Source organism: Pyrgilauda ruficollis, unplaced genomic scaffold (assembly GCF_017590135.1).
Source record: "Pyrgilauda ruficollis isolate IOZ18807 unplaced genomic scaffold, ASM1759013v1 scaffold81, whole genome shotgun sequence".
Taxonomy (NCBI): domain Eukaryota; kingdom Metazoa; phylum Chordata; class Aves; order Passeriformes; family Passeridae; genus Pyrgilauda; species Pyrgilauda ruficollis.
In genome coordinates this window covers 924,935-944,964 of record NW_024530044.1, presented here as the reverse complement: position 1 = coordinate 944,964, position 20,030 = coordinate 924,935, and the positions used below count along the sequence as shown (strand labels likewise).

At 38.5% G+C, this 20,030-nt stretch overlaps 1 protein-coding gene across 2 annotated transcripts in view; it reads left to right on the top strand.

Moving 5' to 3' along the window:
* Positions 1 to 20,030, top strand: part of COL5A2 (collagen type V alpha 2 chain) — a 96,408-nt gene that overhangs the window by 67,228 nt on the left and 9,150 nt on the right. For both annotated transcript variants that reach the window (XM_041487604.1, XM_041487605.1), the window contains exons 18-47: positions 2,238 to 2,291; positions 3,704 to 3,802; positions 4,251 to 4,295; positions 4,412 to 4,510; positions 4,904 to 4,957; positions 5,470 to 5,577; positions 6,070 to 6,123; positions 6,825 to 6,923; positions 7,582 to 7,635; positions 8,077 to 8,175; positions 8,271 to 8,324; positions 8,423 to 8,476; positions 8,966 to 9,019; positions 9,579 to 9,632; positions 9,953 to 9,997; positions 10,422 to 10,520; positions 11,282 to 11,389; positions 11,514 to 11,567; positions 13,104 to 13,157; positions 13,279 to 13,332; positions 14,362 to 14,415; positions 15,178 to 15,285; positions 15,394 to 15,447; positions 15,650 to 15,703; positions 16,779 to 16,940; positions 17,041 to 17,148; positions 18,235 to 18,342; positions 18,491 to 18,544; positions 18,864 to 18,971; positions 19,069 to 19,122. In XM_041487604.1, coding sequence (XP_041343538.1) covers positions 2,238 to 2,291; positions 3,704 to 3,802; positions 4,251 to 4,295; positions 4,412 to 4,510; positions 4,904 to 4,957; positions 5,470 to 5,577; positions 6,070 to 6,123; positions 6,825 to 6,923; positions 7,582 to 7,635; positions 8,077 to 8,175; positions 8,271 to 8,324; positions 8,423 to 8,476; positions 8,966 to 9,019; positions 9,579 to 9,632; positions 9,953 to 9,997; positions 10,422 to 10,520; positions 11,282 to 11,389; positions 11,514 to 11,567; positions 13,104 to 13,157; positions 13,279 to 13,332; positions 14,362 to 14,415; positions 15,178 to 15,285; positions 15,394 to 15,447; positions 15,650 to 15,703; positions 16,779 to 16,940; positions 17,041 to 17,148; positions 18,235 to 18,342; positions 18,491 to 18,544; positions 18,864 to 18,971; positions 19,069 to 19,122 — 2,259 coding nt within the window. The remainder of the gene's footprint in view (positions 1 to 2,237; positions 2,292 to 3,703; positions 3,803 to 4,250; positions 4,296 to 4,411; positions 4,511 to 4,903; positions 4,958 to 5,469; positions 5,578 to 6,069; positions 6,124 to 6,824; positions 6,924 to 7,581; positions 7,636 to 8,076; positions 8,176 to 8,270; positions 8,325 to 8,422; positions 8,477 to 8,965; positions 9,020 to 9,578; positions 9,633 to 9,952; positions 9,998 to 10,421; positions 10,521 to 11,281; positions 11,390 to 11,513; positions 11,568 to 13,103; positions 13,158 to 13,278; positions 13,333 to 14,361; positions 14,416 to 15,177; positions 15,286 to 15,393; positions 15,448 to 15,649; positions 15,704 to 16,778; positions 16,941 to 17,040; positions 17,149 to 18,234; positions 18,343 to 18,490; positions 18,545 to 18,863; positions 18,972 to 19,068; positions 19,123 to 20,030) is intronic.

The window sequence follows — 20,030 nt, the reverse complement described above, 5'->3', positions numbered from 1 at the left end:
CACTAGCCTTTTGACACTACCAGAAAAAAAAAATGTTGGCAGTTGCTGGTATCAGTCAAGTGCATCTGGAATTAATTATCTGAGACTGATTCCTAGTTGTACTTGTTTTAGTTTTAGTGCTGCCCTCTGCAAAATTTTCCTCTATAGTTTACTTCATCTAAAGGTTTTAATTTGCAGAGGAGTTGGCCATAGCCTCTCCTGGGGAGGTGATGCTCTGCTGCTCTTATGGAGCCCATATGGCAGGGATGAAAGTGCCTCAAGTGCATGCACTGCAATCTAAAGCAGTTCATGATTGCATGTTATCTTCCGTCACATGCAAAGCTGGCAAATGAGGCTTGTTGTCAGCAAGAAGAAAGGCACTCACTGATAGCACAGCTTGCTCCCTGCAATTGTTCCATTAGCAAATGTGTAAACGGGCCTTTTAATTAAGGACAGTCACTTTTTGAACTGCAGGATGGAGACCTGTGTCTGAATCTCTGCCAAGCTGAGAAAGCCTGGCTTGCAGGGCTGTTGAAGTTCTCCCACCATGGCAGCAGGGCTGCAAGAGGAAGACATGGCTGTTTACACTCACTCAGACTGTCAGTGTACCAAAGGATGTTTCCTTTGATCCTGCAGTCCAGTCTTACTGCATTTGCAAAATACATTTGTATGCATTCACATGAGTCAGGGATTATTCTCACACAGACAGTTAATTTTGTGTTGCTTTTGCATGTGAAAACTGGTGATGGTTTTCTATTTGTGCAAAGCCAACTTCCACTTTAAAATTGTGGCATTTATGTTTGCTTTTTTTCTGAAAGCATCACTTGTAGGATATGGGTAACAGCTTCTACCCACTGATATTGTCAGCCTTTACCATTTTGTGATCACCTTAGTAAAAATCAAAAACCAAACACAAAACCCAACAACCAAGCACACCAAAAACACTGCACAAAAAAACCTCCCTCAAAACCCTAAACCACACCTGCTTGCAGTTAGAATTTCATTCTGTGCATACTCTTTATTTACTTGATAAAGTTCTGAGAAAAATTGATTTACCTGTGTCATCTTAATGAACACTGTTTTATTAAACACTTCATTAAGAAATAATTAACTGTAATAGAAACTCAAAAGATGAGTGTAAGCACCTAAAAGCTACAAAAATCAATTATTTAGTGTATTAGTGTATCATGAAGGAAACGTAAGTTGTTAGGAGAAACTTGCAAACAAAGAATTTTTTTTTTTTTTTTTGGTATTTAAAACAAACCATAAAGTTAAAAGAAGCTGGGTGGCAAGTTGTGAGGTTTTACATGAAGCTTGTAATTTTTCTTTGGCATAAAATGTGAACTCAGCTGACCCTGAAGTGTCACAAGGGAGATACTCATACTCAATGCACGTGTTTCTCAGCAAAGAAAGAGTTAATGAAATGTGTTGTTATTTGGGTCAGTGCAGTGGTACAGACTAATCCTGGAACTCTTCCTGCAACAAGAGAGAGATTTGGCAGACATTATCTGTGATCCAATAAACTGGGACATAGGTTTTCAAACATATACTTGGTGAGCTGTTACATCAGTTCTGTAGAAACCCAGTGCAAGGTCACGGCAGAAATGTTGTCTGTAATTAATGCTCAGTGGGACAGATTGCTCTGATTAACTTTGTCAGGAGAGCTTTGTTACATAGAACATTTTTTCTCAGCATGAATCGTATTTAACAAAAAGACAGAAAATCAGGAAAAGATAAAGAGGAATTATCTGGGACCAGTGTTGCAGTGAGTATTAATAACCACTGTGTGCCGCCCTCCCAAGCCTTTGGAATACAGTAGAAAATTCTCTTGAATGTCCTGTACAGCACAAAAGACCTTATGGAAATGGAAACATCTTTGTCTCTCTAGCCCTGAAATTTTGATACAAGGTCTGTGTTTTACAGCTTGCAAATGAATTTTTCAGTGAATTTAGGAATCTTAATTCCATAATTGTTCACTATGAATTGTGTACATTGCAATTCAGACATTAATAGCTGAATCAAGAGCTGTAGCTTTGCTGAAGTCAGCAAACACATTATTAAAGAACTGCAGCATAATTCCATAAAATGTATATGTATCGCTTAAGAACTTGATATTTATAGTTATTTTGGTTTTGTTATAATCAAATGTATTATGACTAAAAAATACATGTAATTATAGACCCACATTTACCCAGTGATGAGATACTAATCTGTGTGATCTAAACCACTGAATTACAGCTTTGTGTCTGTCTTTCTAGGGCCCACTTGGTATAACTGGATCTCCAGGTTTTCCTGGTATTCCTGGCATAAAGGTAAAAAAAAAAAGAAAGTGTCTTTTTAAAATGTCTAAGATCACACAACTAAAAATGTGTACTAACTGCACAGAGTTCAGACTGATGTGTACAGATCGCCAGGAGCTGCTGTGAAATCACTCTTAGTCAAGACCTTCAGACACAAGATAAAACCAAAGCCAAATGAAGCAATTGAAATTCACCACTATTAAGATACCTTGCTTTCCCTTTTGCTCGTGCCAGGGGGGGATTATAAGATGACTGCCATTCTGTGCTTCAGGAATTTTGTCCAGAATAGAAGTGAGGTTGTGAGGGCAAGTCGAAGACAATATGAAGGCAGGACCTTCTAGTGCTGAAACTTCTAGTTTTGGCCAATAAAACTTTTTCAGATGATCTAGACTGGTAAGGGGGAAATGCCTGAACCCCAACAGAGGTGTGCAGTTCATCATAACAGAGCAAATTACAGGTGCTACCTTTTGTGGCTTGAAGTGATTGGGCTGTGAAATGAAAAACTTTCATTTGCTGTAGCACTGTCTTTGTGGCACTTCCCTCTCTTGCTTTGCAAGAAAGTGCCTTTTTTGTTGTTGGTTTTTTTAAATTTTTTTAAATTTTTTTTTTTTTTTTTTTTTTTGTTTTGCTTCTTAGCCTTGAGCCAGTGTCTTCAGAGATAGAAAAGACAATTCATACAGCTTCCTTTTACTTCTTATACATGCCTGCATCCAGCTGCTCCTCTTTGTCCCTTTACACTCCTAAAACATGGTTAGAAAATGTTATACAAGAAGAAACTCAGTTGGTCAGGTAGCCAAAATCAGCAGATGTTTTATTGTTTTTGTGAAGTTGGCAAGATTTAGGACAGTGTTTGGAAACAAGTCTTAATAACAGTATCAACTTAATCATAGAGTCATGGAATAGCAGGTTACAAGGGGACTTCTAGGATCATCTGCTCCGACCTTTCTTGGAAAAAGTACAGTCTAGACAAGAGGAGTGTACAGTTAAATGATAGCCCTTGTATTGCATGTCATAAAATGTTTTAGTATGGCTCAGCAGGATTTTACCTAAGGAAATGTTTAAAAAAGCTGTCACATGATGGAGCTTTTGAAAAGGAGAAGCTACCTTCCAGTTTGATCATCAGATGACATAAAATTGGAATAGTTCTTGATCTTATTTGGACTCCTGGATAGTGCTGCTTTTCTGCAGAGTTTCCTTGTCTTGTATACATTGAGAAAAAATCCTGTCTATACTTTTAATGTTTGCATTCACCTAGAAGTAATAGAAGCAAAATAAGGTAAGCAAAATTGCATTTTAAGGATAATAAATTATTTCAAACATTAATTTGTTTTCTGTTACAAGCTCAGTATTCCTCTTTAATTACTTTATAGTGCTGCATTTTAGAGCAAAATAATCTGAAGTTGTTTTCTCATGTGGAATCCTAGGGTGAAGCAGGTCCAACAGGTCCTCGAGGTCCTGAAGGTCCTCAAGGACAAAGAGGTGAAACGGGTCCTCAGGGCCCAGCTGGGTCACAAGGTCTTCCTGTAAGTACATTGGACTGAGTCCCTCAGTGCTCAGCATGTGCATGTTCACCTGTTTATGGGGGGTTTTAGTGCCCTGACAACAGGGTTTTACTCAAATTACCTTTTTTTCCGAAAGGTAAAAAATGACATGAATATGTCTCATTCATTTGTTTTGTGCTAATTTTATTGACAATAACTCTTTGTTTTTTTATTACAAATTGGAAAACTGAAAATTACACAATCCTCAAAGTACTGTAAAACTTAAGCTTAAACATAAGATATTCGACATTAAAAGTCGCGTTAACTTGCATGCTTTATTGCTCTTTTTAGCATTTGCATATGTTGCTATATTTATTTAATAGCCTTTATTTTCTGGTCTTGTAAAGTGGATAAAATAACTATCTTCTGCTTTTGTAATTGATGCCCATCTCATTAAAATGACTTTTAATGACTGGTACCTTATCTTTAGGGTGCTGAAGGGACAGATGGTTCCCCTGGTGCAAAGGGCCCTACTGTAAGTAGTCCTAGTTCCTGTAGTAGTAGTCTGTTGAAGAAATCGTGTAAGTTAATTTCTTTTATTTCCTTGTTTTGGTTGTGTTTCCTTACTGTGCTTACTGTTCGTATTTGTAGGGATCTCCAGGCACTGGAGGCCCCCCTGGATTATCAGGCCCCCCTGGTTCCCCAGGACCACAGGGCAGCACCGGCCCCCCCGGGATTCGAGGCCAGCCGGTAATGGGGTCTTTGTCCCTTTGGGAGTTGTAGTGCCTGGCACGTGTCACTCCATGGAACTGAAGCAGGGGTTAGCAGTGGGCTTCCTTTAAATTCAGCAGTAGCATACTCAGATCCTGTGAATCTGCTGTGTATCCAAAATACCACTATTTCTTTGAAAAAGAAGTGTGTCTTTATAAACCTCGGAAAAGAAATTTATTTAAGTTTTTGTCTTGATAACATAATAATAAACAAGCATGATAAGGGTAAAGACAAACCATTATAAGCATCCTATTATACTGCCTAAAGTTAGTGAATAAACTGGGAAATGTTTGTTTCATGGCATAATACAAAATGATGAAGTGGTTTATGCACACTTAACTTTACTGGTGCCATTCACGTGTTTGTTTTCAGGGAGACCCTGGTGTTCCGGGTTTCAAGGGAGAAGCAGGACCCAAAGGTGAACCTGTAAGTCTCCATATACTTTTTAAGATGAAAAGGAAACACAGAGACTTATAACCATGTAACTTTTGGGAGAAAACCAACTGCAGAGTTTGAGTTGGTTTATCAACCAATCTTCAGCTTTTCTTTATCACCAGTTAAATAATCATGTATTAACTAACAAAAATATAGGGGTGAAGTAATAGTTTCTTTACCACTGTCTTCTCCTTTGAAAATTTCTATTAGCCTCACTGAATTTTGACTCCTTTGCAGCTTCACAAAGTACAAATTATTGTGGGTGACTATAAGAAGCAGTGTCCAGCCCAACTGCAGAATTACAGTTTATTAGCTTATAAACCTTGTAAAAGAGAAAAGCAGATGCTGAAAAGCTGTTATCTTTAACTGATCCAAGACCTAACTATTTTTTTTCTCCTTAATTTGGAAAATGTTTATAGTGTCCAGAAGACAGTCTGTTTCAATATGCCTGAGAAATGGTGAGCTTAACAACATTTTCTAAAATAACATTTTATTCTCACTAGGGCCCACAAGGTCCCCAGGGTCCCATTGGCCCCATGGGTGAAGAAGGGAAAAGAGGTCCTCGAGGTGATCCAGGGTCAGTAGGTCCACCAGGTCCTGTTGGAGAGAGGGTAAGAAATCTACAGGAATAATATGTCTTAAGAGATGCACTGCTAAGCTGAAAAACCTTTTGACATACCCATGGATGTTCTTACAGCTTGATGTGGGTGTAGTCAAACTTTAATTTCCTAGCAGTGGTTACTACTGTGTGTTATTTTTTTACACTGGATACTTTTATGTGGAGATTCAGTGCCCAGGATAGTATGGTAGGAGAAAGGATGGAGATAGGACAAGGTCATTGCAGACTTTTTCCTACACTGCACAACTGCTCATCTTTGCTTTCAATGAGGTTGTTCACACAGAAGGAGCTGTCCAGCATGTATGAATGAGACACTGATGTTTTTACCATTTTTAAGTCATAACCCCACTCCCCAAGTTAAAGTACTGAAGTAAGAAAATTGTAAGGAAATTAACTGAATCTTCAATCAATAAATCTGGTCCTTTATTTGTGATAAGCTGTGTAAAAATTAAGATAATTGTCTCATACCTACTGCTTTTCCTAGGGTGCTCCTGGTAATCGTGGTTTTCCAGGTTCTGATGGCTTGCCTGGACCAAAGGTAAATTAAATTAAAGTGTCCATCTTTTATGGTGTAGTTTGTTAAATCTTCATACATCCATGCATAGAAAAAGGAAGTGTTCCATTAAAAATGTCTGCTTCTGGGCAAACAGGCAGATCCAATTTACAAATGCTAAAAAGGGATCTGAATATTTTGTGACAAAAATGTTTTGGGAAAAGTCACTTTCAGTTCCCATGATGTTCAGCTTTGCTTGCTTGTCACTGGCTTAAAGCTTCCTTGTTTTGAACAATAAGGGATTGACCTGTTCTACTCCTATATTGCTTTATGTATTGCTGTGTAGGAGGGGGCTCTGTGAAAAATTGCCTATTCTTTGTGTGTGGTGTGATTTTCTAGACTTGGCCCTTAAAAAGATGGGTTTATCTGGCTTTCCTAACTGCTCTAACACTTCCAGGGAAGTGACTCACATGGGCATTTGTCTAGTACTTCTGTAAATTCCTACTTGCTAAAAATACAGGTATTCTAAAATGCTTATATAAACTTGCTTTAAGGAGGAGAATCTTTTAAGTAATAATTTTGGGGAGAAAATATAATAATTAGCAAACTAATAATAGTAAAACTATTAATGATTTGTAACTTTGTTTGCAAAAATAGGTCCTTAATAGAAGATATTGGTTTTATTTCACCTGCTCCTGCTGTCACTGTTCTGGCTATTAACTAGTAGCTCACTGGTGTCTTTCTAGGGAGCCCAAGGAGAACGTGGTCCAGCAGGATCTTCTGGACCTAAAGGAGGTCAGGGAGATCCTGGACGTCCTGGTGAGCCTGGCCTTCCAGGTGCAAGGGTAAGGGACTGAGAGCAGTACCCTATAAACCGTGGTACCTTTCATTTTTCCAAGGCAGCAGTGAATGTTGGGGAATTCAGAAGCTGTTTTGCAGGGACAGACTGGTTTCAGTGGAGCTTAAGGCCAAAAGACCTGTCTTTACTTCTGCTGATGGTGGGAAGCACAGGTTTTGTCTTAGCAAAAGGAGAAATAGCCCTGATTGAGAACAGCTGATGCAAATGAAGGCATGCGTTTGTAAAGCACAGTTGCCACAGGTAACATGGATTGAAGGCCAACCTTCATTGACTTGGTTATTGATAACATAGACGATCGAGTGGTACGTATCACCTAGAGATTTTTTTTTTTCAGGGAAATTATTGGAGGACAATTCAAAATATCAGAAAATGGGGATAAAGAGAGCAGTAAAATGTGATATAGATCATGGCAGAAATAAAGATGAGCCTGTGAGAAGCTCAAGAAGTGTAAAGCAAGAAAGAAAAGGAAGAAGAAAAATCAAAGATAGTGAGGGATGAAACAGTAAAGTGACTACAAGGATGAAGACATTTAACATGGAGAACTTTGTGCTATAGCAGTAATCAGGCATTTCTTTGGGATTTTTTAATGTTTCTTGATTGTTATAGAATTATAGACCTAACACCAATACTATTTCTGCTTTTAGGGTTTGACAGGAAATCCAGGTGTTCAAGGCCCTGAAGGAAAGCTTGGCCCCTTGGTAAGTGACAAAAATTAGTCTTTTCAGTTAATGTCACAATAATTCAAAGGTCCCACCTAACTGAAATTGCTTTTATTAACTTGAGTTTTCTTTCTTTATTAAAGCTCATCTTCTCTTTTGATAGTTCACTTTACATTCCTAACTTCAAAATTGCTGCTGCGTCATTGTTAAATGTCTGAACTAAATATTTTCCTAGTTGTTGCTTTAAGGACACAATAAATTATTTGTACATGTTTCAGTTCTAATAATTGCATAGCATTTGGTTAAATCCAGCAGTGTGGCTATTGTAACATCTTCTGTAAAGACATTTTGACTGATAAGTGAAGCCCAAGCCAGGTTAATGTTTTTTTCTTTGTATATACAAGCATTTTCTTGGGATTAATAAATTCATATGAATAAATATATTTAGACTTTAATGTGGAAAATGCTTTATCTCTGCAGGGTGCTCCTGGGGAAGATGGACGTCCAGGTCCAGCAGGTTCCATAGGAATCAGAGGTCAGCCAGGCAGCATGGGCCTTCCTGGGCCAAAGGGTAGTAGTGTGAGTATGGCAATCCCTTTTTGACTTGAACTATTTCTGTATATTTTATGGGTGAAAAATATCTAAACCTGGTCATTTTTATTTCTGCAATTTAGGGTGATCCTGGAAAGCCTGGAGAAGCAGGCAATGCAGGAGTCCCAGGACAGAGAGTGAGTGTGGCTGCTATTTGCAGTGATTATGGAAAATGGTGCTTTTCTGTTATGTGTGTTCATTACACAAGATTTCTTCCCCTGTCATTTTAATGTAGGGAGCCCCTGGTAAAGATGGTGAAGTTGGCCCTTCTGGTCCTGTTGGCCCACCAGTAAGTCAGTTTTTACCTCTCTGCCTGCCTGGTATTCCATCTACTCACTCCTCTTTTGGCCTCTATTATCAACCTTCATGCCAGTTGCTGATTCCAAGCAAAAAATTCCAAAAACATTTAAAGAAAAATTGTCCTAGAAGAATTTCTAGCTTTGTATTAAAATATATATAGTATTAATCTAATACCTTTTTCTAACCATTACAAAAAAATTATGCAAGGAGTAAAAAATTATTGTAGTTAATTTTGCCGTCTTTCTTGGTTTTAATGGAACTGAGTGTTTTCCTGTTACCAAATAACCTTTAGGGGAAGGATTTTAAAGAAATGATACACTGTTATTACATCTTTTATATAGGCCATCTTGTCCTGGGATAAGTAAAAATGTATAGCAAATAAATATCTAATTAAAAATATGCATAGTCAGAGAAAAGAAAAAATTGTGGAGCCTGCCTATATTCCTGTTCTGTTTACTTATTACTTCCTTTTGTGTAGGGTCTGGCAGGAGAAAGAGGAGAACAAGGCCCTCCAGGTCCCACAGGGTTTCAGGTATGTGCATTCATTTTTATTTTTTTTAATTAAAAATAAACAGCCATGTCTTTATCAACATAAATTGGAGAAATTCAATCAAGTGATGCATAATATAACTTCAGAACTAAGGCAAGGATGTTCAGAATAATTAATGATCCATAACTTTCATATCAGCTGTGCACTAAACCAAATGGCAAAGGCTTAAACACCAGCTCTGTATCTCTTGAGAGGACCTTTGATGTCAATCAGTTTTACTTTGAAGATTTTCCAAAAAAGTTCCAAATATGTAGCAAAATAATTGTCTTAATAATGAAGTATTAATTAAATCAATATCTGTTTATAGAGAACTTTACTTTTAGGGCTGTGATGTCCTGCAAATTTTAAGGAAGGGCTGCCATCTCATTTAGAGAGGGGGAAACAGTTTGGTTCAATATTCATGTAACTCTTTCCCTTGGGGACCTCTGAGAGTGTGTTCTTGTACTGTGTACTGCAACATTCATGATCTTGGTGTCCTAGTTAAGTCTGGATTTACATAACTTTCTATCATGTTAGTGACCATTTTATTTACTTTTTTCAGGGCTTGCCTGGGCCACCAGGTCCTCCAGGTGAGGGAGGAAAGCCAGGTGATCAGGTAATGTATGTGTAACATAACATTAAAAATATAAAGTAGTTTTATGTTTCCTTCTTTAATTGAATTTCCCACTCTGTTTCAAAATACTTACTGACTGATGTAGTCTGCAAGCTGTCTAAAAACTGCTTTGGCATAAAATAATTGCGATAATCTGTGTTCTTGGACAGAGCTGGACTATCACCTCTTGTCATTGACAGATAGGATTTAGAACTGGCCATCTACATTCACAGTACTTTGGAAATAAAAATGTTTGTCTCTAATTTCCATAACTATAAAGTTATGAATAATGATTTCATTCTAATGGTGAATTTTGTTCTTAGGGTGTGCCTGGAGATCCTGGAGCTGTTGGTCCATTGGGCCCCAGGGTAAGTGTTTTCTTTCAGAGTTTAAATATTCATAACAGTTCCCTGAGGTTGGAAGTTGGTGCGTAACATGGACTTTAACAGCTACAGTCAGTATTTGACCTTTTTCCCCACCAACAAAATGGGCATAAGTATGGATATGTTTTAAGATAGTTTCTGTAAAATCTACCATCTTTAATAATTTTGTAGCTTCTGAAGTGGTGTTGAGTACTACCTGCTAAATTATTTGGTTTATGCTGTGAAATAAGAGTTTTTAGTTTGCTGAGCAACATATTTCCCCCACCTCTAACAGCAAAAGCATAAAGCTATTTTTTATTTAATCAGTTCTCCTAGAATTTGTTCTCAGGCTCTACTGCACTTATGGTGTATTTAGGATACCAGAATTCTATCCTGCCTTGTAAATAAATTATAATCTTCCATTTTGTAGGGAGAACGTGGCAATCCAGGGGAAAGGGGAGAACCAGGTGCCTCAGGAATCCAGGGTGAAAAGGGTATGGCTGGAGGTCATGGTCCTGATGGCCCAAAGGTAAACTGAGTAGAGATTTGCATTGCTGAAGTGATGTGATGTGTAATTCTGCTCATTTGAGTGAACATAAGAGAGAGATTTTATATTATAAATATGAGAGGCGTCTCTGTTGTATAAGGAAGGATACACAATTCTGATTATAACAATATTAAAAACTTGCAACATACTTAAATGTTGAGAATTCACAGTAGAACTGGGCAAAACCATTTCTGAATTGCAGAAAACCATCTAACAATGTTGTAAGAGCCATGCCAGTTTACACAAAGACACTTGGCAGGGCTGAGCAGTTAAAAGAAAATGCTGAAAGCTTCATGCCTGCATGCATGCACCTGCTGTGGGTGTGACTAGGCCAGCAAAGTCAGGTCAAGCAGGGAGTGCCTCTAGTTTTGTGAGACCTGTAATAGACATAAGCATCTCTGCCCCTGGAAACTTCTAGCTGTACCTAGCTTCTGTACTAAATCTGTGTGACATCAAGGTCAAGGCAGAATGATTCTCAAGCTTCTTTTTTTGGCTGTTTTCATCTCCAGTATGCACTGATTAAATATTAATGTATTTGGAAGAACTACGGTATTACAGTTGAACTTCCTGAGTAACACGATGGGAAAAGAAAAGTATTTGGATGTAAATAAAGTCCAAATTTCAGATAAAATTATTACTTAAAACTGTACCCCAGAGACTTCAACACAGGCACAACATGTTCTGCAGCCTGGAGACAAAGATGCTTCTCAGATGAATAGGCAACAACTTGTTTTTTGTTCCAGGGAAGCCCAGGCCCTAGTGGGACACCTGGAGATCCAGGACCACCAGGCCTTCAGGGCATGCCTGGAGAGAGAGGGATTGCTGGCACACCTGGCCCTAAGGGTGATAGAGTAAGTGTGTTTATTGCTGTCCTCCTGAGTAGCATGACCTGTCCCTTAACTCTGCAGTTATTCCAAGGTATGACCTGCTCAGCATTCAGTGCCATAACTGGGACTTTCTGTGTGTTTTCCATAGGGTGGCGTAGGTGAGAAAGGTGCTGAAGGTACAGCTGGAAACGATGGGGCAAGAGTAAGTAAATCTGTCCTTCTCTTTAGACCTACTGTTCACACACAGTTTGTTTACTGTGCTAGGGCACTCAGCTTGTGGAGTTAAACACTATGCAGTGTTATCATGGTATGTCATGCATTTGCAGTCATTGCCTCACCCTCCAAATGTTCAAGTTTTTCAAGACTGCTGTGCAAAAAGTTTTGGGGTGTCTGTATTCCAAGCCTCTGTTTGGTATCATCAGTAACGCAGGTTAAGAGCTCAGTGGAAAGGATTCACAGTTGATGTGGGATTCGTCTAAGTTGACTATGGTAAAAAATATTAACAAATGAACAGGCAGAGATGAATAGGCAAAAAGCAAACCTTCCAGCTCTCAGTCTTGGACTAAGACTCCTCCTCCTTGTCTCCACTGAGTTGCCCACAATCTGTCCTAAATTTCACAGGTGAAAATTCCTGTAAATATACTAAGCTTCACATAAGCAGTAAGTTGCTGGTGCTTCTAGAAAGTTTTGAATCTCCATTGCATTAATAAAATCTTTAGTCTGCTCAAGATGTGTTCAAGACACATTGCACATACTCTGCTGCACAGACCAACTGTCCAACAATCTCAGTTGCACTGGGTTTTCTTTGTATGCACTGACCATTTTTCCTTCCCAGATGTTATTTGAGTTACTTTTTACATGAATTGAGAATATATCTGAAATTCTTGGGTTTTACAAACCAGTTGGAGTACTCGCTGCTAAGCATTTGGAAATCTGAGGTACAGTGAAAATACAAGGATCCTGTCCTAGACTACATTTATTGTTAAAGAGGAAACATTTTTTTTAAAAAACCCTACTGTATAGAAGCTCTAATAAAGTTATTATCTGTGAGCTGGAATTGGTTATCTAAATCAAACATTAACCAAAGATACAGAGCTGTACTTATTCATTGTAAGGGATGTTTAGAGCTTATGGGAGTTAATGAACAGGTGAAGTAATGGTGGGCTAAAGGATCATTATGTGGAGTTGGTGGGTTTGGATAGAGAGTTTGCAACCTATTTGCCTGCCTTATGAAGAGATAAGGGACATTTTTGAGTAGTATGTGAAATCTAAATGAATCTGCAGAAAAAATGATGGATACTTAAAAAATCATTTTAAAAGTATAAAAGAAAGAGAGCTCTGTGCAAGTGGGGAAAAATTACTTGATTCCTTTTTGTGAGAGTAAAATAAAGCTGGGGCTTTTGTTTTTTTATATCATTGGCCTTATTCATGATACTGCATAGACCAGATGATGAACTTAGAGAAGAAAGAGAGAATGAAGGAAAGCAGATCTCTTGTGGGGAGTTTGGTTATTGGGAGAGGAAATGCAAGTCAATTCTAGATAAAGATGATAAAATAAGTTTCCAGAGACAAAGAATTCAAAGGAACAGAAAGGGTAAATAGATAATATATGAGGAAAAAGCGAAATATAATAGGAATAAAAAAGGATAAAGGGAAAAAGATAGCATACGAGAAGTTATAAACTTTATTTTTGAAGCATCACTTTTCTAACTTCCTTTTATCTTAATTTGTTCAAAAGGGTCTCCCTGGTCCAATAGGCCCAATGGGTCCAGCAGGTCCTACTGGTGAGAAGGTAAACAGATGTTTATTCCTTTCCCTACTGAAGTTTCTAAATATTATCAGACTTTATTAGTATTTTAATGACCAAACAAGGTAGTTACTTGGGAAATAAAATTATTTCATTTTATTTTAAGGGTGAACCAGGTCCTCGAGGGCTAGTTGGTCCTCCTGGTTCTCGTGGAAACCCTGTGAGTAAACATGCTTTTTTTTTTTTTTTTTTGTCTGGTATATGTTAATAATACCTAATGCTGATCCAAACTCCAGGCATTTTTTTATTTGCTGATAAATTTTCTCCTTTTTCTTTCCCTTTCTCTGTAGCCAAGAGTGAAGTACTGACTTGTTGCTGTGCACTTGCAAAAGTATTACCAGATTTTCTTCCTGTGACCTACACTTGTTTTAGGGCAAACTTTAGAGTCACCCTCACTTACCTCACTCCTGAAACGATGCCACCACTTGTAATTGTGTCAATGTTTTTAAAAGCTTGCCCCTAGCAGATACCACTGCACATAAACAAATATTTAACGGGCAAAGCACAGAGGTAATGCTTAGTTCATCCAGTTATGTAACTCTTGTCATCTTCCATCTATTAGTGATTTGAAGTATTTTAAGGGTTGACTTCAATTAGGGAATTAGAGGCTCAGCCCTTCTAGATCCTTCATACTGCTTGAAATTGATTATGTCCCTGTCATAAATCAGAACACTCTTATTTCCAGTATAACTTGGAGCAGCTTCCACCCTTTTAGGGAGTGCTGGAATTGGCAACCTCCAGCTACTTCTTTTCCAAGCAAATGTTGAGTGGAAAGCTCAGTCAAAGCCTGTTGTGACCTTATAGAAGAGTACATCTTTGAACTACTGTGTTTTTTCCCCACTGTGATTGGAGTGGTAGGTTGAATGAAGTGTGTGCTCTTTAGCCCTCCCTGGAAGGGGTGGGTTGTGACCAGAATTTCTCCTAATGCTGTTTTAATACTCACCTGTGCCTTCCATCTGTGAATTCTGAAAGCTTAATATGATCTTGAACACATAGCTGCTTTTAACATCATAGCTAACATCCTTTATTTTATGATTACAAGATCATTTGATTCTGATTAATAGAGCAAAAGTATAGTGACACTTACGACAGTAAAGAGTTAACATCCTTTCTGATATATTGAGCTGGAACTGATAATATCTATAGAATGATATTTGTTAAATACAGTTACTTCAATTTTTCTGCCCAGGGTTCCCGAGGAGAAAATGGTCCAACTGGTGCTGTTGGTTTTGCTGGTCCCCCGGTATGTGTTTTGGAACACTAACGAGTTTCCTTTCCTCATGCTCTGACACACTTCATTTCCTTCATTATGAATAATATTGTGGTGTTCTGGATTGGGAATCACATTTTTGCTGCAAAAAGAGCTGTTTCTTTCTCTCATCAGTATATCAAGTGAAGGAAAGAGCCAATAAGCATCCTGGACAGTTGAAAAGTGGTTTTCTTGTTAAGATTATGTAATTGTTCACCAGATCTCATATTTTCATTAGTATGTTATGTTGCTCCTTTGAGATTAAAATGGGGGAAGTTAAAATGTGTCTACTGAAGGTAGCAAAGATTTGTGCCATGAGTAGTGAAGGCTGGAACGAGGTGATGGACCAGATGGACTGGAATACCCTCAGCTTTCCCACAGCCTAAATATCCTGTTTCAGGATCCCTTTCACAGTCTTGCACCTGCTTCCCTTGATGGGAAAAAAAGCCTAGAAAAGGCAATGTTTGTTTTGTAGCAGCTGAGGAAAATAGAAAATCTAAAGAGAAGAAAATTGTGAGCTAGATAAGTAAAATATTTAAAATGGAAATACTGGCTTCAGAGAATGTTTAGAAAATGTCATGTGTGGTCTTCTAATGACCGTGCTGAATCATTAAACAAATACAGTGTTTCCTGGACTGATTTTTACCCCTGGTATTTTCATTTTTACCCTTTTAAAAGTTCTCTACAGAATTATTTTGTTAGGAAAGATTTGGTGTTGCCTGCCCTGATGTTTCTTCTAAATAATTTTTCTTATAGGGCCCTGATGGTCAGCCTGGTGTGAAAGGTGAACCTGGAGAACCTGGACAGAAAGGAGACGCTGGATCTCCAGGACCACAGGGTCTTTCTGGGTCTCATGGTCCCCCAGTAAGTACAAATAAAATCCTCTCAGAACCAGTGACATAGGCTGATCTTGGTAATTTAAAAAAGTTCTGGGTGCTCACTATCATCCCTCTCTTTCTCCTTTCCTTTTAGGGCCCTCCAGGTGTTCCTGGTCTGAAAGGTGGTAGAGGAACTCAGGGTCCACCTGTAAGTAGATATTATTGTGTGGAGACCTGACTGCAGATAATCTAATACAGAAGTTTTATGTAATGTGTGTATTATTCCTTATCTCAGCTTGTTTTTTCAGTATGTAAATATAATTTGCTCACTAATTCAGCCAAGAACATTTGAGGTAACTAGTGCTGTGTTTCTTTTGATAAAGATGGCATTAAAAAGGAGCTTTTTTTAGGGTGCTACCGGATTTCCGGGATCTGCTGGAAGAGTGGGGCCCCCAGGACCTACTGTAAGTTGGTTATCATTTTCCTAGTGGGTATGTTTTATAAAATGGTCACCAAGAATCTGAAGATTAAATAAAGCAAGAAAGGTGAACCAGTGTTTATGGCCTGATGCTATTGAAGAGAACAGTTTATCAGCACTCACTTCTGTGACTGATTGTTTGCGTCATTAAATAAAGCTCATTAGTCTTCAGTTTGGTCCAATTCCTGATATTGGTCCAAACCTTTCCATTGGGTTAATTAAGCTTTCAAATTGCTGCTCAAATTGCTCCAATGACTTGATTGCTTGGAGGAATAAAAAAACCCCAATTTATATTTTCCTCTCTATTTTACTTTTTGTCCTTTTAGTGGTGACTGAAATTACAACAGTTTTTGGAAAAGAAAGAGCCTCTACTGGGTTCTCTCATTGGTGGAGTTGGTTATAAGTTCCATTAAAATAAACTCAAACCCTCAAACACAAAATCTCTTCTGTTTAAATATTTTCAGCACTATAAAAAAATACTAGCTGTTGATCAAGTTGAGACTTGACCTCCACACAGAGAACTGTGTCATGCTTCATATGCCTTTTAATGTTATGATGAAAAAAACAACTTGCAGTCATTGTAAGGTTATCAAATGTGAAGTTTATGGAAAACTTAATATACACGTGGAGTCTTTTACAAGTATTTGAGAAATGAACAAAGGTCTGTTGAAACACTAATTTGTACCATGGAAATGAAAAGTTTGGATATGAACTTTAGCTTGATGGTGTTAGAAAGAATGGGCAAGGGTGAGTTTTCTAGCAGTGGTTATATACATGAGGTGAAAGAAAAAACCCAAAAAAGAGAGAAATAAAAAAAAGTGTCTTTTAAATGAGTGAGTTTGGAATTGAAAATTGGGGGGAGGAGATGGATGGAACTTGGACATAGTTTGACATTTATTTCATTTCATTTATTTGATCATAAAAGAGATGATAGCTTTTAGCTCATTCACATATGTTAGCCTCAGAGCATGCATTTATAGTTAATTGAAACACAGTCCTTAGAATTTTATTGTCCTGGTCAGAAAAGGGTACAATGTAATGAGGTGTTTTCATTTTTTTAGGGAGCCCCAGGGCCTGCTGGGCCTATTGGTGAACCAGGAAAAGAAGGTCCCCCAGGTCTTCGTGGTGATCCTGGTTCTCATGGCCGTGTGGGAGATCGAGGGCCAACTGGGCCTCCTGGTGGCCCTGGGGACAAGGGTGACCCGGGGGATGATGGGCAGCCGGTATGTCCCTTGACTGTCCCTCCGCCAGCTCCAGGCTCGCTCTCTTTGTTTGTTACTGCTGACATAACAGTGACATTGCTTTCTCCTCTGTGGATTTCAGGGCCCAGATGGCCCCCCTGGCCCAGCAGGAACTACTGGTCAGAGAGGAATTGTTGGAATGCCAGGACAGCGAGGGGAGAGAGGCATGCCTGGGCTGCCAGGGCCTGCAGTAAGTGACCACCAGGCCATGTGCCACCGGCCTGGGAATTTCTGTGTGGCATTTGCAGTGTAGTGCTCCTTAGCATGAGGAGAAAGTTGGAAAACTCCAGTTGCAGGAGTGAATAGAGAAAGATAGTAAAGAACTTAATATTTTGCAAATGCATGAGGTTTACTTCCTTTTTGTTTCTGCCATAATGGAAAGTCTGAACCTGAATTAAGAGTAAGTGAATAATAGCATTAAGGCTTTTGTCTAAAATTCACAGAACGACTAGGTTGTAAGAGACCTTAAAGATCATCGAGTCCAACCCATGCCCTAATACCTCAACTAAACCATGGCACTGAGTGTCACATCCAGTCTTTTTTAAACACATCCAGGGATGGTGACTCCACCACCTCCCCGGCAAGGCCATTCCAGAACTTTATGACTCTTTCCATGCTCCTATTTGACTTAATACTTGATCCCTGAAAAAAACAACCTCACACTCTCATTTATCTACCCAAAGGTTTCTTGAATGTGAGTAAATACTCTGCAAGCACTGTTTCATAAATTGTGAACTACAGCTTTACTAATTGCCGCTTGAGCTCTCTTTGCATTTTTGCATTCATGTAGGATTTATAGATATTTGTTGGATAGCCTAATGATCCAGTACGTCAAGCAATTAAAAAGTATTAAATCCATTAGTAAAAGGATTGATGTGAAGGATCTGTCATTACCACTGGATCCATGAAGTCACTTTATAGCTAAAGTTGACCAGAAATTTTTCTAGGCTAACAAGGTTTCTTGGTGTTGAGACAGAAAAATCATGTTAATTATTTCAAACTTCATTATATTTTTCTGAAATCTAAACTACCATACCTATTGCAGATAATGACATCAGACTTACTGATTTATCAGTAACTTCTTAAAAATACCAAGTATATTAAATACATATTCAAGTTATGTAAGAACCTTTTCTTTAAATATCAGGGTTTTTTTCATTCACAAATGTAGATGATGTTTCAGTCTGACAGTAGTAGTTTGGCAGACAGCAGGTTTTTAGTGCTTTCTTTGTTTTGTGATTAAGATTTTTATATGATATTTGTCATCTTTTTTTAGGGGACTCCAGGAAAGCAAGGTCCCACAGGGCCACCTGGTGACAAAGGTCCCCCAGGACCTATTGGCCAGTCAGGTGCCACTGGGCCTGTAGGTGAAGCTGGTCCAGAAGTAAGTATTAGAGCATTGTAGCATGCAAGAAAAAACATGGTCATTCTCCTTGACTTGAAATTAGAGGTGGAGAACAGCTTTATAATTCTTCTAGAAATGCAGGATTACAGAGTTAATCAATAGCTCTATTTTTATTTTATAACTCCAGGGACCTGCTGGTAATGATGGTACTCCTGGACGAGATGGAGCTGTTGGAGAACGTGTAAGAATATATTCCTTTCTTAATTTTCTTCTGCAAATCCCCATTTTATTCTTGACTTATTGTAGATTTTCTTTTCATTCAGTTAACCTGGATGGAGAGCTTGTTCTGAAAGTGTATCCCAGCTTTGAATATAGTACTTCTCAAAGCTGAGGATGCCTGGCTAAGAACATCTGCTTCCACAAACTCAGACTTGAGTTCTTGCAGCAGGAATATCTTTGCAGGTTGCAATTGCTCAAAAATAGACTGGCAGTGCTACAGTTTTGTTACATTGGTCTAGACCAATCCTCTTCAGATAAACAGTTGAAATTCTGCTTTGCAGGGTGATCGTGGTGAACCTGGCCCTGCAGGCTTACCAGGTTCTCCAGGAGGTCCAGGAACTCCTGGTCCTGTTGGCCCTCCAGGAGATGCAGGTCAAAGAGGTGAAACTGTAAGTGATGCTTTTTAAAAAATAGTTTATCAAGAACTTATGTTGTGTATGGTGTTCATGCATTGCCTCACATTTTTTCTGTATGCAATCTTTGTAGGGTTCTCGAGGTCCCATGGGTCCCCCAGGCCGTGCAGGAAAGAGAGGTTTGCCTGTAAGTTGCCTATGGTCACTGTGGTTTTGTCTGAGATACCACTGAGGAAAGTGTGTGAGGAATTCAACCCAAATGAGAATGCCAAGCAAGGCTTCACCTTGTGTTCTGGCTGCAAGTGGGTGCAGGTAGTTCTGAGTTGCAAAGCTGCACAGATTTGGATATTTGTATTTGGATACTCCGGCAGTGCTTTGGAAGCCTCTTTATTTGGAGCATATTGCTGTCTGGATAATGGTAGGACCTGAGTTGGCAAATGGCTGGAGTCTGGTCTAAATAAGGGGTAGGGAAATGAATACTTAGCAAAAAGGGATGTTTTTAGATAAAAATGGCAGAAATACAACAAAATCACCTGTTCCCATTAAAAGGCCTTAATTCAACTCATGAACTTCCAGCTTCAGTCTGAAAAGGAAAATAAACAAAACTCCTCTTTTTTTATGTTACATAAGTCTTTTACAATCCAAGCCTGGAACAGAAAATTAATTGCAAACTTGGGAAATTCAAAACAATGTTATCCTGTCCCTAAGCAGATGTCATTTGAGAGACAGTAAAGTTTATTGAGTAGTTAGTGATAATGATGCCATAGATAAACTATTTGGAATCTGGCATTGAGAAATTTAGCATGTAGTTTGGGCTGAGAAATATAGAATTGAAAACAGCAGCCACGTTTTGCAATGATTCTTGAATTAGTGTAAGAAGTTTGCAATTATCAAAACTAACAATGAAATTGTGACAGTAATGGGAACAAGGTGTTTGTGCTGCCTGGATGTTGTTGTCTGTAGTTAGGGAATGTAACTTCCATTGTACTTTAATCCTGATGAAGGTGAAAGAAGCCATGAGAAGTAAAGATGCAGCCTGGATGATTTCATACTGAAAATAGGCTTTATCATAATGAGTCTGTGAGAGAACCTTAA